Source organism: Tachyglossus aculeatus, chromosome 10 (genome assembly GCF_015852505.1).
Source record: "Tachyglossus aculeatus isolate mTacAcu1 chromosome 10, mTacAcu1.pri, whole genome shotgun sequence".
Taxonomy (NCBI): domain Eukaryota; kingdom Metazoa; phylum Chordata; class Mammalia; order Monotremata; family Tachyglossidae; genus Tachyglossus; species Tachyglossus aculeatus.
Genome location: NC_052075.1, coordinates 43106070 through 43123316, shown reverse-complemented (window position 1 = coordinate 43123316; position 17247 = coordinate 43106070). Strand labels below are relative to the sequence as shown.

General features: G+C 59.6%; 1 protein-coding gene across 4 annotated transcripts in view; it reads right to left on the bottom strand.

Annotated features, from left to right (window-relative positions):
- FLNC (filamin C) overlaps window positions 1-17247 on the bottom strand; it is a 38374-nt gene that overhangs the window by 15147 nt on the left and 5980 nt on the right. For all 4 annotated transcript variants that reach the window (XM_038752241.1, XM_038752243.1, XM_038752242.1 and 1 more), the window contains exons 2-23: window positions 13186-13434; window positions 10973-11070; window positions 10704-10854; window positions 10448-10566; window positions 10099-10176; window positions 9761-9923; window positions 9280-9480; window positions 8375-8512; window positions 7979-8105; window positions 7481-7617; window positions 6860-7053; window positions 5701-5814; window positions 5201-5344; window positions 4816-4939; window positions 4448-4608; window positions 4076-4166; window positions 3605-3774; window positions 3236-3353; window positions 2735-2997; window positions 1548-2145; window positions 608-781; window positions 246-408 (exon numbers count right to left, since the gene is read on the bottom strand). In XM_038752241.1, the coding sequence (XP_038608169.1) occupies window positions 246-408; window positions 608-781; window positions 1548-2145; window positions 2735-2997; window positions 3236-3353; window positions 3605-3774; window positions 4076-4166; window positions 4448-4608; window positions 4816-4939; window positions 5201-5344; window positions 5701-5814; window positions 6860-7053; window positions 7481-7617; window positions 7979-8105; window positions 8375-8512; window positions 9280-9480; window positions 9761-9923; window positions 10099-10176; window positions 10448-10566; window positions 10704-10854; window positions 10973-11070; window positions 13186-13434 (3775 nt within the window). The remainder of the gene's footprint in view (window positions 1-245; window positions 409-607; window positions 782-1547; window positions 2146-2734; window positions 2998-3235; window positions 3354-3604; window positions 3775-4075; window positions 4167-4447; window positions 4609-4815; window positions 4940-5200; window positions 5345-5700; window positions 5815-6859; window positions 7054-7480; window positions 7618-7978; window positions 8106-8374; window positions 8513-9279; window positions 9481-9760; window positions 9924-10098; window positions 10177-10447; window positions 10567-10703; window positions 10855-10972; window positions 11071-13185; window positions 13435-17247) is intronic.

Genomic DNA, 17247 nt, shown 5'->3' with positions numbered 1-17247 from the left:
ATGGGAGGGGCAGGGGCAGGGCAGGTTTTCCTGCAGTGGCAGCCAGAGCCCAGCAAGGCTGAAACGATGGGGTCCGGTCAGAGCAAAGCTAGTCCAGCCTTATTTGAAGCAGAGGACTAGGACTGTGGGGCTGGAATCTAGGCAGATCCTCCCTCTGACCTAGCTGGGCCTGGCCCGATCCCCAGGGGGCAGGTGAAGAGGTGTTGAGATGTCGGGTTGCTGGGGAGGGGTGTAGGGGGCTGTACCTGGTCTCCACGGTGAAGCGATTGGCTTTGTTGACCAGTCCTCCCTCCAGGCCGGGGCCATAGGCGCGGACCCGGGTTGGGTCACAGCCCTCGGTCACCCCTACCCGGAATGGGCTCTTGGGCACAGCCACGTCATCATAAAGGACTTCCACCAGATGCACCCCTGGCAGGTAGAGAATAGGAAAATCCGTCCAATTCAGTGCTGAGGGTAGGGCCCGGAAGCCCGTTCTGGCCCCTTTCTCCTCTGCCACCCGGCCCACTGGTCCAGGTTCCTCCTGCTGCCGCCTCCCTGGCTGTACTCCCTGCCCCACCACCACTCCTGCCCCCACCGGCAACTGCCCCTCGCCCCGGCCTGCCCTTACCCTCTTCATAGGCGGTGTACTGCACCCGGTAGGTGCCGTCCCCATTGTCCGTGATGTAGGTGTCCGTCTTGGCCCCCGAGGGGTTAAGCACGCGAGCCGTCACGTGTTTCCCTCCCGTGGCGGTCAGGGAGCGTGCGTCCACTGTGAACTCCGTGGTCACCTCCCGCAGGACGCCTGGGGCCAGGATAGAGGAGAAGTCAGCCTATTGAGCCACCAGCTTGAGTCTCTTCCCTGTGTCCCTCCCTAAGCCAGATCCCGTTTCCCATAACTCTTTGGGCTCCTTTCCCATCTTCCCCTAAAGTCAGAGAACAATCCCCTGCCATGCCCCAACATCTCATCCAAATGCCTGTCCTTCCGTCCACCCTAGCTCACCCACTACCAACTGCCTCCTGGTGCTAATTCCCCACTCTTAGGGATCCCCTGTTTCGACTCTGTCCTGTTCTTCCACCACAGGCCCCAGACACCAGACTCCTCACACCCTTTGGCAGCCAGCCAGCCACGACCCTCCGGTTTTAAGAATCTTTTCTCCCCACATAGTGTAGGCTACCCGGCCGGAGGGCTTGGGGCTGGCGAAATGCCTACGGGCTGGCCCACTGTGGCACCGGGGAACGAGTGAAGGTGGCATCCCTCACTCACAGCCCCAGGCCTTCTGTCTCACATCTACCTTAGTCAGACCTCCTTTGCCTCCTCCTATCCTTCACCCTCCCACCTACCCTGCCTCCGTGGTTGAGCACCCACGTTCCCCTCCCCTCCCACTATCTCCTGTTTTCTTTAGGACCCATGTGCAGCCACTGCCCCCAGTTACCCCATCCAAATCACTCAATGCCCACATTCCAGCGCTCTACCGTGGGTGCACCCAGGCCCGGGCAAGGAAAGCAGAGCTATGCCCGCTCGGTCCGGGGACTTTGAGGGGTAGGGGGCAGAGCAGGGGGCGACTTACCGTGGGGCTCCACCCCGGGGCCGGAGACCTTGACGCCGCTAGTGTCAACAGCAGGGTGGACGCGGACCCGGGCAGGGAACTTGGGTACGGGGTGGCCACCATACTTGATGGTGATGGTGTAGGTGCCTGGGAAGGCGGGGCTATAGGTGATGTGGTAGGTGCCGTCGGCGTTGTTATGGATCAGCACCTCAGCCTTGACCCCGGCGTCCGAGAGGATCTCGATGGTCAGTTCCGCCTCGCCCGCCTCCGAGCAGTCCACAGTGAAGGTGGCCGCCTCGCCCGCCTTGCCCCGTTCCAGTCCTGGCCCGCTAGCCCGCACCTTGCTGGGGTCGAAGACGGGCCGGATGTCGGCCTTGAAGGGGGAGCCAGGGATGTGGGCCTCGGCGAACAGGATGTTGATGGCATATTCGCCCGGCTCCGTGGGGAGGTAGCTGACCGCGCATGAGCCGTCCCCATTGTCCTGGCACTCGATCTTGGCCTCGCAGGGGCCCTCCACCGTCAGGCCCAAGCCCCCGGTGCCCGCTCCCTTGGTGTCGATGGAGAATGGCGCTGGCTTGCCCACCAGCCCGCCCTTCAGGCCTGGCCCATAAGCACAAACCTGGTGGGGGGACATACAAGGGACCACAGGTCAGAGCTGTGGCCCACCATCAAGCCTCCCTTCTTCTTATGCCAGATGCACCTCCCCTCCCAACCCCTTATCCACAGATCCAACCTCAGCCCTAAGCCTGGCCTGGCCCAAGGCCTCTCCCATGGCCCGGCTCCAGGAGAGGAAGGTTAACTCTTTCCCGGCTGGGTGGATCCGGTGCTCCCTGAGAGAATTCTGTCTCTTGATTTCACTCAGCTAGGAGATGGGTGTCGGGAGGTGGGGGAGACAAGGGGGCCCAACCCAAAACACCCACCAGGACAAGGGGGCCCAACCCAAAACACCCACCAGCCTTCAGTCCTAAGGTCTGCCCAATCCCTCTGCCCTGCACCTTTACCCCCCGGGCCCCTTTTGGTTCCTTCTTAACCACCCAGCCTCCCTTTCCCCAACTGGTCCTTTCCCTTCCAGCTCAGTCCTGGCCTCTCCCTTCCCACCTAAGGCCCCGACCCCTTCCCTCTCTACTCAGCCCCTGGTTCCTCCCCTCCCAGCTAAGACCCTCCCCTCCAGGCTCACCCCCCTGGTCCCTTGGTTTTGCCCGTCTGACCTTGGAAGGATCCGGGGGCAGCACACCCTCGACGGCGAAGGGGCTGCCGGGTACGGGATGTCCATCGTAGGTGATGTCCACTTTGTAGGGCCCCTCCTCGGGAGGCATGTAGCGCACAGCCTGGGCCTCAGCCCCGCCCCCGGGCTCCAGCTTGCAGGGGATTGGCCGGCGTGAGGGAGAGGTCATCCGGACATCCAGCTTACCCTGGCCTCCGGCCCCACGTGTGCTCACAGAGAAGGCCTGCTCCTGCCCCACTGCCACCTCTGGGCCGCAGCAGGGACAAAGTGAGAAAGAGAGGGGAAGAGGGACCACATGAGATGGGTGGGCAGGGATTCTGGAAGTCACAGAACACTTCCCCTGACTCCTAACCTGCTCTCCCTAGGTCCTCCCCAGACTCTTCCTCCTTCCACTCCTCCCCAATCCCCTTACATCAACTGCTCCAAGTTCCAGCACTCCCCCCTCTCTCTGCCTTTTCCCTGCCCTCCCTCCTTTTCCACTTACTGTTGTTGAGGCCTTGAACTTTGACCTTGCTGAGGTCCAGAGGAGGAGCCACATTCACCACAAAGGGGCTCTTGGGGACTGGGTCCCCTCCGTAAGTCACGGTCACTGCCATGTTGCCCTGTGGGGGAGGGCGGGGAAGGGAGTCAAATCACACTTGAAGACTGGGTTTGGGTCCCCCAAAGATCTGGGACCCTGTCCCTGATCCTCAGTACTCTGCACATGGCAAGTACTCAGTTAATACCCCCAGTTGATTGATTCATTGACTGATTGATTGATTTGGCCCCCCAGCAGGGACTTGGGGCATTTCGGTGCTTCCCGGGGAGCAGGGTGGGCACCGTGGGGAAGCCATGGGGATTGGCTTTGGCTTACCTGCTGGAGGGCTGTGTACTTGACGGTGTAGGAATAGTCGTGGTTGTCGATGATCTCAAAGTCCCGCACGGCCTCGCCCTTGGCTGCTCCAGCAAAGCTTACATCCAGCTTGGCCTTGCCGGCCCCCTTGGTCAGCACTGTGAAATGTGTGGGCTTCCCCACTTCGACACCTGGAGGTCGCCAGCCAGAGGGACAGATGAGGGGGGAGCAGGGGGGCTAGGATCCGCCTCTCCAGGGTCTGCAGGATGTCTGGGCGGTGGGGGCCATCTCCCAGTTCTGGGGAGGGGCCTGACTCCAGCCTCCAGTTAAGACTCAAGAATGCTGGACACCCATTTGTCGTTTCCCCTACCCCAACCCCAATGGTCCCGGATGAGGAAAGCCAGCTGGAAATCAAACTAGTTGGAATAAGACTAGGTGAACGGTCACCCTACCTCTAGCCCAACCTCCACCTGGAAGTCACTGGGTACTCACCGGTGCGGTTGAGCCCAGGGCCCTCGGCCTTCACCTTGCTGGCATCGTGGGATGGGTCGACCTTGATGTGGAAGGGGCTGGCCGGGATCTCCTGGACATGGCAGGACAGGGGAGAGGAGCTGGTCAGAGCTTCACTCAGCCCCCTGCAAGCCAAGGATTTCCCAAGCCAGGCATGACCACAGGGTCATCAGGCGCTCCTCCTCCCACCTTCAGGCCAGGGCCCAGGGCAATTGGACTATGGGGGAACTGAGGCACAAGGAAGAGGAGAGAATAGTCCATACTCCACCCACCAGCGCACCATAGGTGGAGGAGGACATGAGGGAGACCCGGGGAGGTGGAGGGGGGCCTGAGTGGGGTAGGTGAAGGGGCTACCTGGTTGGCAAACAGCACCATGATGGTGTAGTGGCCGGCCCCAGGGGGCGTGTACTTGACAGTGAAGGTGTCGTTGTCATTCTTGATGATGTCGAAGTCGATGTCGGCCTCAGCCGGGCCCACCACACCCGGGGCACACTTGATGCCAATACTCACGTCCCCTGGATGAAGGGCACCATGGTGGCCAGTGACACGAATGCCAGGCCCCAGGTTTTTTTCCTCAACTCTACTCCTCGGCCAAGTCCAGTCCTCCCCCCTTATCCCTCAAGGCCATCAGAGTAGTTTTTTGGTTCCTGTCCTCAGAGCCCAAACCCCGACCTCCCCTCCCCTGCCCCACCCCCCAGACATGGCTTAGGCCCATGCCATACCTTGCCCGGCCTCGCTGCAGTCCACAGTGAAGTAGGTGGGCTCGTTGGCTTTGAGCCCCGTCTTCTCCACGCCAGGGCCGTACACCCTCACCCGTTCTGGGTGGCTGCCTTCCCCCACGTTCACCTGCCGGGGAGGCAGGGAGGCTCCTCAGAATGGCGTCTTGTCTCTCCCTTTCTTCCTCAGGCCCAGCCCCCTCATTGTGTCTCCACCTCTCCCTGGGGTCCCTCAGAGGAAAGTAGGGCCCAGGCCCAGGCTGGCATAGCCAGAAAGGGTGATTTCCCATCCCCAGGACTTCCAGGCCCCAAGACCCCAGGGCAGGGGGGGTACGATGGGGGTCATAGGGGTGGGGTGCCAGGGGAGCCAGGGGGTTGAGGAAATATGTACCCGGAAGGGACTCTTGGGGACGTTGACACCGCCCCAGGTGATGATGATGGTGTGCTTGATGGGCTTGGTGGGCACGTAGGAGCAACGGAAGGTCCCATCCCCATTGGGATGGACTTTGATATCGATGGGGCAGCCTTCGGCATCCTGTGGACACAGACAGCCCCACCCCAACCCCAGGAATGAGACCACAGATGGTCCCCTCCTGAACCCAGCCAGACAGCAGCCCCCAATCAAAATCTCAGCCACATTGCTGGACTCCCACAACCTGTCACCGGACAGTCCCAGGGCCCACCAGGACCAGCGAGGTCACTGAAATATCTGAGCCACAGAAAACCCTGCTCCCTGCTTCTGTGGCACACTTTTGGGCAACGGAGCCTCTTGGTTCTTCCCTGAGCCGTGTCCTTCTGCCTCTAGTGCCTCCTGTCTCCCTGCCTCTTCCCTCTTTCCCCCAGAGATTCCCCAGATCAGTGGGCCCCTCAGACCAATGGGTCCTGCCCTACCTGGGCATAGAGCTTGAGGTCACCCTTGCCCGCGGCCCGGGCATCGATGGTAAACTCGGCTGGTTTGTCCACAATACAGCCTGTGGGTTCCAGCCCCGGACCAAAAGCCTTCACCTAGAAGGAGGAAGAGGGGACTCTGGATTAACCCGCAGGGCAAGGGTAAAGCGGGCGGAGAGGTTGCGGGGGAAGGCATGCAGGCCGGGGCTTGGCAGGGGCAGACTAACTCTGGAAAGGGCAGGTGTCAGATGGGTCTTTTCTGTCACATTGAGTCTGCTTGGAAGCCCTTGGGACATATTGGAGAACAGCTGTGATGGTCCATCCATCCAAAAGCTGGGTGGTTTCACCCCACAGCTAGAACACCAGGCTTTGGGGGTGGACCCAGAGATCCCTGTCACTCTCCTGGAGTTGCCCCAAGTCTGTGGGATTCACCCATGAGGAGCCTAGGACACCAGACACTGTACTAAGTGCGGAGATGGTTACAAACAAATTGGGTTGGGCACAGTCCCTGTACCACATGGAGCTCAAAATCTTAACCCCCATTTTACAGATGAGGTAACTGAGGCACAGAGAACTTAAGTGACTTGCCAAAGATCACACAGCAGACAAGTAGGGGAGCAGAATTAGAACTCAGATCCTTCTGACTCCGAGGCCTTTGCTCTTTCTACTAGGCCACGTTGCTTTATCATCATAAATGCCATTGACTGGAGACCTCCTAAGTAGGTGGGGGAGCAGCAGGTGGAAGAAATCCCCCTGGAGGAACCCTGCAGCTTAATACAGTGCTCTGCACACAGTAAGTACTCAATAAATACGATTGAATGAATGAATGACCAGAGCACAACATTCATTCAATCATTCAATCGTATTTATTGAGCGCTTACTTTATGCGGAAACGCTGTACTAGGTGCTTGGGAAGTACAAATCGGCAACACATAGGGATGGTCCTTACCCAACAACGGGACAACAATGAGGTGAGCGGGAGAGTTGATGCAAGAATAAGCTTAATATTCAAGGGTGGCTGTGGGGATGTGGGGGTACAGGGGTGGCTGAGGCTGGTGGCTGGGTTGTGTTTGTGAAGGGGTTGAGGGGGGCGAGATGGAGGCTGGCGGGCCAGCCGTCAGAGTGGTGTGGGGACGGGGAGGGGGAGAATTCTAGAGCTTACCTTGTCGGGGAAGCAGTCTGGGGGTGCGGGCTGGATGTGAGCGATGAAGGGCGAGTCCCGTATGTCCTCGTCGTCGCAGATGACATGCACCGCATACTCCCCGGGCTCTGTGGGCCAGTAGCGCACGTCGCAGGAGCCGTCGCCCTTGTCGTCGCATTCGATCTTCGCCTGGGACGGGCCCTCGATGGAGAAGCCTGGGAATGGTAATGACGATCGTGATAACAATAACAACCGTGGAATTTGTCAAGCATTTACTAGGTGCTGAGTACTGTACTAGGCACTGGGGTGTAGATACAAGACAATCAGGTCGGACACAGTCCCTGTACCATGTGGGGGCTTACAGGCTAAGGGGAAGGGAGAACAGGGATCTCATCCCTATTTTACAGACGAGGAAAGTGAGGCAAAAAGAAGTCAAGTGACTTGCCCAGGGTCACACAGCAGGCAAGTGGCAGAGCCGGGATAAGAACTCTGGTCCTCTGCCTCCGAGGACTGGTTTAGGAGAGGGGACAGGGTGAGCCAGACTCAGGGACTCCCTAACTTCCCACCCCTCTCCATATGCACACATCCAAGTCATACACACCCTCACCCCGGAGCCCCGATTCATGGCACCCGCTCACTTACCCAGTGTCCCCACCTCCGTGCCGATGGCCTCCACCACAAAGTCAGCCGACTTGCCCACCTGTCCCGTCTCCAGGCCAGGGCCCCAGGCTCGCACCTTCTGTGTTCCGGCCTCGGGGCTCACCTGCACCTCGAAGGGGCTGCGGGGCAGTGAAGGCAGGGAGCCAGCATCAGGGCATGCCCACCTCCATTACTCTCCCCAGTTCTCTCTGCCCACTGCTCACACTGCCCTTCTGGTCTCAGTGGGGGAGGAGGCTGAGGGGTTCAGGGTGGCAGAGGGTGATGGGGAGTCACCATGAGCCCTGGGATTTTCCCAGTTCCTTCCCGCTTCCGGGAGATTCAGATCCCTCCTTCCTAAAGGCGTGGAGCGGGGCCCAGTGGGGGCAGGAGTAAGACCGAAAAGTCCTGGCACCCTGCTCAAGGGTCCAACACTGGGGCTCATCAAGAGCATCGGCTGTTACGGTCCCGGAAGGCAGGTTGGGGGATGGTACGTGGGCTTACCTGCGGGGGATGGCATAGCCGCCCCAGGTGATGGTGACCACATACTTCCCGGGCACCACTGGGTAGTATTCACACTCAAACACGCCGTCACCGGCCTCCCGGACCTTCACGGGCTCCTCCGTGCCCTCTGTTGGGAGAGGGTTGGGGTGAGGTGAGCCCAGCCCCCAAGTTGCCCCAGGGAGAGGTTGCTTGGGAACAGATGGCTCGGGGGAGAAGGGTCTGAACATCAGCCTAGGGAGGTGAGATTGTGCCAATGGCCTTGAGGGGCAGAGCGCTGGGCTCTGGGCCCTGCTGCTTGGTAGGTCTCTCTGGAGACAGAGTTCGGGGGCTCCCTTGGTTGATGCTGCCCAGGAGATCGTGCCCATTTCCCTGCCACCCCAGGGTTCTCATACTCACTTGGACCCTTGACTGTGACCTTGAGCTCCCCGCTGCCGGCCCCCTTGGTGAACACCTTGAAGTCAGCGACCTCCTTCACCCTCACTCCTTTGGGCTGGAGGCCTCGGCCCGTGGCCCGACAGGCATTGGGATTGCAGGCTGTGGACAGTCGGAGGGCCCAAGGTTGGGAGACCTGGCCTATTCCTTCGGGCCAACCCTCCATCCCACCACTGCTGCTCCATCCCGGTGAAGTGGAGAGCCCACTGGGTTACCCAATTCCAATGCGTATTCATTATCATATCAAAGTAATGATAATGGTGGTATTCATTAAGTGCTTACTATGGGTCAAGCCCTGTGCTAAGCTCTGCGGATCCCAGTCATAGCTTCTGATGGGTCTCAATCCCCTCATTGCCCTTCCGCCTCCCACTTTGAGGAACACATCCCCCCTCGGCACAGTTGGTGGCTACCAGCCAGGTGAGGCATCCTCTGTATCGACAGGAGCGTGCTTAGGTGTGGTTTCAAATGGCACCAGCTACAATGCCCACTGTCCTCTCTCAGGAGGAAGCGGGAGGGCTGATCTCAAGGCTGATGGGCAGTGGGCTGGGGGCAGAGTGGGGTGTGGGGAGAGGAAGGCACATGCTTCTTCACTTCGTCCACTGGGCCTCACCCTGCAGAAGTGGCCCACCTCATTTCAGGAGACTCAGGAATGCCAAAGGCCGAGTCACTGAACAAGAAAATCCCCTGAGAGCCCCTCCTGGAAAACGGGCCATGCCAAAGAACTGAACACCTACAGAGCCACTGGGCAGATACCCAGAATCCAAGGTCTGCCTCAGAATGCCCACAGGCAAGGAGTCAGGACCCACCGCAAAACTGAGAGACTCTGGGTGGGGCCATTTGGGGGAAGGGGAGAGGGAGGAGGGGCTCACCTTCAGCCACGTGGACAGGGAAGGGGCTGCGGGTAATGGGGGCCCCAGCGAAGGCCACATGCACGGTGTGTGGCCCCTCCAGCACAGGCCGGTAGGTGCAACGGAACGTGCTATCACCCTTGTCTTCCAGCGCCACCTCCACGGTGTCCCGTCGGCCCTGGGGGTCCACGATCACCACGGCCACATCGCCTGTGCCTGCCCCTGTCGGGGATATGCCTATCAGCTCCAGCCTCCCCCTCACACCCACACTCTCATCCCAAATTTGCTTCCCTTGGTTCTTTGGAACCCCCCAGGAACTGGAGCACCTGAAGACCTCATCTCTGGGCCCCAATCCTAATTGGTTGTTATCCCCTGATTTTTCCCAGTTGTTCTGCCCTGTGACCCTTGCCCAGCACTCCCTAATGCCCCCCATCACCCACCACCTGCCGCCCGAAATCAGACTTGGTGTCACCTTTCACTTTGACTCCCAGGCAGGCCCTACCTGCAGTGTAGATATCAAAGTAGGTGGGTTTGTTGGCTACATTGCCCACAGGTTCCAAGCCGGGTCCCCGGGCTGACACCTTGTTGGCGTCCCCTAGGGCCATGCCCACATTCACCTCGAAGGGGCTTCGCTCGATGTTCTGACCAGCAAAGAGCACTGTCACCTGCAAAGTCAGGGGTCAGTGCTGGGAGAAGGGAGCTGGGAAAAAGCACATCCAGGCTGGGGAGACCATACGGGATCAGAACTGGGCATTGGCCTTGGGGCAGGAGTCTCGGAGAATGAGTTAAGGGGACGGGGGGAGGGGGCAGAGTGGGCGAGGAAGGGGCTGGCAGGAATACCTTGTGCAGCCCAGCCACCTTGGGCACATAGGAGACGGAGAAGGTTCGATCCTTGTCATTGTTGGGCACGACTTTAGCCTGGCAGGAGGTGGGAAAGAAGGGAAAGGTAAGAGAAGGGGATGAGCTTACCTGATCTTCCTCCCTTCAACCCCTTGGGATGCCTCCACCCAGTTACCACAGAACCACTATCAACTAACTAGATTTCATGTCTAAAATGGCAGGCGAGTGTGGTGGCCATCTTGGCCCTGCTTGGGCGGTCCCCTCCTACCTCCTCCCTTTCCTGGCAGCCCCTCGCTCCCCTTCCTCCCCGCCACCATCCCTTCAGCTCCCACGAGGTCTGGACAGCTACCTCCTCAGTGTGGCCCTCGGGGTCCTCGATGTAGACCAGCACTTCTCCCAGCCCCGCGTCTACTGTCTGCACCGTGAAGTGGGCTGGCTGCAGCACTGTGTTCCCATGGGGCTCAATGCCTGGGGAGGGCAGAGAGGGGCAGAGGGGGAGGTGAAGGAGTTGGGCCGGGCCAGCCTAGCCCCTCCCCAGGGAGGACTCAGAAGAGTGATGGCCCGGAGGAGGCGGTCCCCGCGGTCCCCAGGGCAAGGTCGCGTACCGGGTCCGTAGGCTGTGGCCTTTTTGGGGTCCAGCTGCTTGGAGCGCACGGGGGCCCCTGGCTTGAGCTTGGCCTTGGGGAACTGGGATAGGTAGGTCATGACGGAGTGCTCATCCACGTTGGGGTCCACGATCTCCTCTGGGGCAATCACCTGCCAGGCAGGGGAATGCCAGGGTCAGGAGACACCTAGGGAGCAGCCCCTCACCACCCCCTCTCCCATCACAGGGCCCCTAGGCTAGCCCCTGGGCCGTCCCCAGTCTGCCCAGTACCTGGGGCACGCCGAGCCAGTCGTCGGCCTGCTGCATGGCCTCCCGGGCATTCTCCACAGGCTGGTTGGGGTCCCACGCCTCCCAGTCGGGGCAAAGGCCTAGAGCAGGGTCGGGGGAGAGGAAGGAAAGAGAGATGAGCTAAGGAGGGGGAATGAAGCCGATATGCCTCCTCACCCTGCCCTGCCTGGGGCAGGCAGCCTGGGGCCTCCTCCACCCCCAGCCCGAGACAGACCACCGCAGACACCAGCAGACAGAACTCCAGGGAGATCTCGGCCCTCGTTGGAGGAATCCAGCTCTGCCCGGAGTGGACAATGAAGCTTCTCTGCCCCAGCCTGGCACTGCCCGGCACCAATATTGAGGAACTGGTTCACTCCCCAGTGCCTGGGCCCTCGCTCAGTTGGTCGGCACTGAGGTGGGGCCAGCTTGACAGCATTACTCAGGAGAGATCTTCCCCCTTTGTCCATCCCACATTGCCCCCTGGCTCTCCAAGCGCTCTTCACTTGCCCAGTTACTTGCATCTGGTCCTTCTGTATTTAGACTGCGAGTCCCATGTGGGAGAGAAACTGTGTCCTACCTGATTAACATGTACCTACCCTAATGCTTAGAACAGTGCTTTACACGTAGTAAGTGCTTAGTGCTTAACAGATAGAGAGAAGCAGTGTGGATCAGTGGATAGAGCACGGGCCTGGGATCCAAAACGACCTGGGTTTTAAACCTGGCTCTGCCACGTGTCTGCTGTGTGACCTTGGGGAAGTCACTTAACTTCTCTGGGCCTCAGTTACTTCATCTGTAAAATGGGAATTAAGAGCGTGAGCCCTACATGGGACAGGGACTGTATCCAACCTGATTAACTTGTATCTACCCCAGCACTTAGAACAGTGCTTGGCATACAGCAAGCACTCAACAGGTATCATAATTAATAATAATAATGTTCTGGTCCATCTCTCACCCTGTACCTGCTTTGTCTAGGTGGGGAACTGAGGTCCAGGCATGGGAGGAGTTCACCCAGCTGGGAGCCACACACTGACCTATGGAGTAGGAAGTTTCTGGGCCCTGGTGGGGCCTAAGGGGCAGGGCAGGAGAATTGGGGCGGTGGAGGGGAGGAAGGAGAAGGGGTGACTATTGTGAGAGCTGGAGGTGGGGCTGGATGTTGGGGGAGGAGGAGGAGGGGGCACTGAAGGCCAGAATCCGTGACCAGCCCGAGGTGCTGAGCTCACTGTTGGCAGCCGGGACAGACAGAGGCGCAACAGCTGGGATCGTTTCCCGGGACATGGGGCCGACCCTCGCCCCTCCCCACCCAAACCCACATTGTCCACTGGCCCGGTCCGGCCCGGTCTGGCCCGGGATCCGCCACAAACTAAGGGTCGGGAGCCTGAAAATGGGGGTGGGAGGAGGCACCAGTCCGGACCACCGGGGAGCATCACAGGGATCGAGTTGCCTCATCCTCCGGGGGATCAGAAGGGAAGCGCCCAGGGAAGAGGGAGGAGGGAAGAGGGAGGAAGGCCTGAGTGGGAAGGGAGGAGTGAAGAGGGGAAAGTGAAGAGGGAGGAGACCCTACTTTTCTCTAGGCTTCCCTTTCCCCATCCGTGTCCCTTCGTCCTCCCTTCTCGACTTCTCCCAGACTCAATAGCTGCCTCCACTGCTCCAAGCCGTCAAGGGGGACATCAATGCCCCTTGCCAGGTGCCCACGTGATGGTGCTATGCAAAAATGCCCCTCAAATACCTCTCTGGTGCCTTCCTGCCAGCATCCCTGGGCTGGGAGACACCTCTGGGCAGAACAGTCCTCTAACTCGGCCCAGACAAATGAGCCTCCACTATTTAGACGTTCAGAGAGTCATCCACCGTCCTCGAACACCCGCTCGAGTGACTTCCTACCCCTTTAGTGGAGAAATTCTTCCTGGTATCTAACTGAAATCCCGCATGCGGCCAGTAGAGTCCCCTCTTGCCGGTCCGGTCCTCAGTGGAGGTGGAGAACAACTGGTCCAGTCACACACCTTATCCTTTGCCTGGGCTACATGAGCCCAAAGACTTCTTGGCCCTTCCTTCCAACTTCTCCAGCCCACGGGGGTCAGTCTTTCCAATTGCTTCCACCCAGGCCTTGCCAGGCTCTTTTTCCCTGTCTCCCCAGGCCCCATCAGCCCTACCTTCCCTGCTCCCCCAGGTCTTGCTAGCCCCTCCCTTCCCAGCTCTATCCACCCGGTGCCAACACTCACCGGGGGCACAGTTGTCTACCAGGGCGCCCAGTGCCTTGCCATCTTGCCAGTCACGGTTGAAGTTGGTGATGGGGAGCTGGGGCACCTTGTTCTGGATCCAGCCCAGCAGCCGCTGCTTGGGGGTCTGTTTGCGGGCATCCTCATCGTCCTCATCCTCCCACATGGGCATGGAGATGGAGTAGTGCAGGATCAGGGTCCAGATCAGCCCCAGGATCAGCTTCAGGTTCCCATCCACGATGGCCTTGCTGTCTGAAAGGGCAGAGGGCAGGTCAGCAGAGGAGAGTCAGGGAGGACCTGATTCCCACCCCCCACCCATATATGCACCCACGCCTGGAGGCTTCCTTGACAGCACTCCAAATCAATCAATCCATCACAGTATTTACTGAGCATCTATTGTGGGCAGAGTCCCCTATACAATAGAGGTAAATGGACTACTACTGGGGTAGATACGAGTTTCTCAGGTTGGACACAGTCCTTGTCCCACTTGATACTCACAGCCTCAATCCCCACTTTACAGATGAGGTAACTGAGGCCCAAAGAAGTGAAGTAACTTGCCCAAGGTCACACAGCAGACAAGTGGCAGAACAGGGATTAGACCCCAGGTCCTTTTGGCTTCCAGGCCCGTGCTCTATCCACAATGCCACGCAAGTTGAGGTGTACTGGAGAAAAGAACTAAGAGAGCTGATGAAGTGTCTTCCTTCTTTTCTTTCTTTCTTTCTTTTTCTTTCTTTCTTTCTTTCTTTCTTTCTTTCTTTCTTTCTTTCTTTCTTTTTCTCTCTGTCTCTCTCTCTTTCTCTCTCCCTCTCTCTTTCTCTCTCCTTCTTCCAATGTGTCCCATTCCCTCCAAGACACCTTTCATTCCATGTGCGTCCCTGAGTAAGGCCATCCTGAGTTAGACCCCGGTCATCTCTGCCCAGTGTTTTGCTCTCTAGGTGGTCCCCAAAGATGCTGGGAGCAACTGTCAAGCTTCTTTTTAGGGGGCGCTCTGTTTTCCAGCACCCAGTTGCCCACCCTGAAAACTTAGTGCCCAGTAGGTGAGGGTGAGGAAGGGTGGGTGGGTAACATGGACATCTGTAAGGGGGCCAGCTCAGTGGGCAGAGGAAATGGGACTTCTGGCTAGTGGACATCTCTCCCATCCCCGCTCCCTGTACCAACTGCAGAGTCTGGCCCCACCCTGCCCTGCCCCAAGGCCCCAGTTCCCACTGTGAGCTCCTCAGAGGCCCCTCAAGATATGGTGGAAGGAGTGGGGGAGATGGAAGACTGTCTCTCAGAAGCAGGGCTTGGCATGTGGTCTGAAAAGGCAGGAGCCGGTAGAGGGTATTCCCTGCCCCCGGCCCCCAATTCCCCCCATTGCCAAAGCCAGCTCTCCTGGATCACCATGCCCAGCAGCAGGCTCCCTTGGCCAAAGTAGGATATCCTGCGGCCACTAGCAGAAGCCCTGCTCAAGACCCCGATGGGCTCTATCCCTGGGTTCTTGGGGCAGAGAAGACGGGAGCCAGGATTCAATCAGCCCCTTCGGAGAGAGCAGCCTGTGGAAGGGGTGTGGGGTGAAGAGGAGAGTCGGCCTTGTTTATTCTGGTTGCTAGGGCCATGGAGGCGGGGGCTGGTAGGAAGGATGGACCCTCCCACTCCCCCCCTTCTCCCCCGCCCCCTCACTGCTGGCTGGGGACCAGCTGAGGGGAGACCCTGGGGCCTGAAAATTGGGGAATCCCTTTTTCCTTCAGAAACCCTGGCTGGGCCCAACGGGGCTAATCCTGTTGCTTCAGAGGGGAAGAGAGGGTAGGCGCACCCCCAAAGAGGAGGGAGCCCCATGTCCCCTCTCCCCCTTCTCTCTCCTCTCACTGATTCCGCCTTCCTACTCCACTGTCTCCCCTCCCCCCACCCTTTCCCCTGGCCCCCACACTCCTCCGCAGCACAATAGTTTGGCAGCTTTTGTATTCCATGACACACACACTCCCCCGCCAGGCACTCCAGCTCCCTCCTCTCTCTCTCTGACCCCCTCATACCCTAACACACACAAACACACACACACACAACACACTCCTGCAAATGCACACACCTCTTTACATGGCCACTTGTGTCCCCTGCCCTCCCCTGGACCCCAGCCCCGACCCCATGAGGTGGGCAAGCACTGCTCCAACCCACTGGATCCCCAGATTCCTTTTCAAGTTGAGGGCTAGTCCTGGGGAGAAAGTGGTGTGGGGGGAGGGAGCGGAGGAAGGGAGGGATGGTGGGAAGGGATTATGTTGTGGGAGGGAAAATTGTCTCCCCCAGCAACTCAGGTCTCCTCTGCCTGCCTCCTGGGGCTGAGTGTTAGGCCTCAGGAGACCGGGAGGGACTAGGGGCAGCGGACGTAATTCCCGGTTCCCTTGTCCTCCTCACAGCCTCCCTCCGGTTGGCCTGACCCCACCCCCCTGGGCAGGAGTGAGAGCCTTCTCCTCCTCATCTCCCTTCCTCCTTTCCCTCTCTGCTGGCTTCCTTCCTCAGGGCTCAGCCTCCAGACTGCCCTACTCCAGAGCCTCGGCCCCACTTCCTCAGCTCCCCAAGTGAGGGGTTGTCCCCTTGAAGTGGGAGGGGGGTGGGAGCGGACACTCCACATCCCCTGCACCTCCCTTCAAGGAGCGATCAGGGGGAAGGAAGCAGGGAGTGCCGCCAGGCCGGGACAGCTGCCGGGCCCTCTACACCCCCGCCCCTACCCTGGCGCCCCACCCACCCACCCCCGCTCCCCCAGCTGTTGGCTCTGGGAGAACCGGACAGCAACTGGGGAACAGCTGAGGTGGGCTGGGCTCACTGGCCTCTTTGTTCTCAGCCCCTCGGGGTGGAGAGAGGAGTCAAGACTGCACCTCCAGGGCAGTGGTGGGTTCCTCTGGTGGGTCTGACCTCCCCTGCCACTTAAACACCTCCCTCTCCCAACCCACTGCAGGGTCAAGACTCTTGGGTGCACATTCCGACTCTGCCACCTGCTCCCTGGGTGCCTGTGGGGCCTCAGTTTCCTTCTCTGCATGGTGAGAAATCTCTGAGATCCTCAAGGGGCAGAAGAAGTGGGCCCGAGCCTTTGACCTGCAGCCCCCAGGTCCTTATTCCCCCAGCGGTCGGCCACCAGCTTCCTCCCCTCCCTCCTGCTCTGCAGCTTCACACTGTGGATAAATAGGAAGGGCTGGGTCAGGACTCCACACCAGGGGGAGGGGGGTGGGTGTGGGCTAGGGTGGGGTTGGTAGGGATGTGCTGTCTCCCCTGGCCCGGAACAGGAGGAGGAGGAGGAGGTGGCCTGGGACCCAAGCTGATCTCAGGAGCAGCCAAACCTGTCCCTTCCCCTGGAGATGGGGGGGGGGGGGTCCCTTGTTCTGGGGCTGCTGGGAAGTGGGGGAGCAGCCACAGGATGCCCCCAGGGGCAGGGAGTAAACACCTCACATCTGCTCACAGCTGGGCAGCCCCCCACTGTTCTCTCCCCTGATCCAGGCCTGGCTGGCCCCTTCCTCCCAGCCCTAGCCCCACAGCTGCATTGCTGACAGCTTATCTCATAGATGTGTGTGTCCGTGTGTGTGTGCGTTCGCACATGAGCGCGTGCACGCACACACACTCACACACTCACACACATGAGCTACTTGGCTCTGAGAAACAGCTCCTCTTTCTCTTCCCACCCCCACAGGAAACAGGGGAGCTTCCCCAGCCCAGGTCGGCCTCTTCCCTCCACCGGCCCCTGCCTCAATCCCAGCCCCCTGCCACGGCCCAGCTTTGTGTTCCTCCACTGAGGTCAGGTTCATGCGTGTTACTGGTTTCCGGGACTCAGTCACGCTGGGCTTAGCTGGGCTGGAACACGGGGCTTCCGAGGGCTTTGGAGTGGGTGGATAGGTTGGGGGATAGGTGGGAGGAAGTTTCCCCACCCTCCTTTGGGGCCCTCAGTCCTGATCCCCTCCACCCTACCCCGGGCGACTAGAGATCTGTCAGCCAGGGGAAACTGAGGTACCGGTAGGGAGTGGGATCAGCCCAGAGTTTCACAACCCAACAGAGTTGCCTGATCCAGTCCTCTGACAGTCCCCCCAATCCCCTCCTGTCATTGCT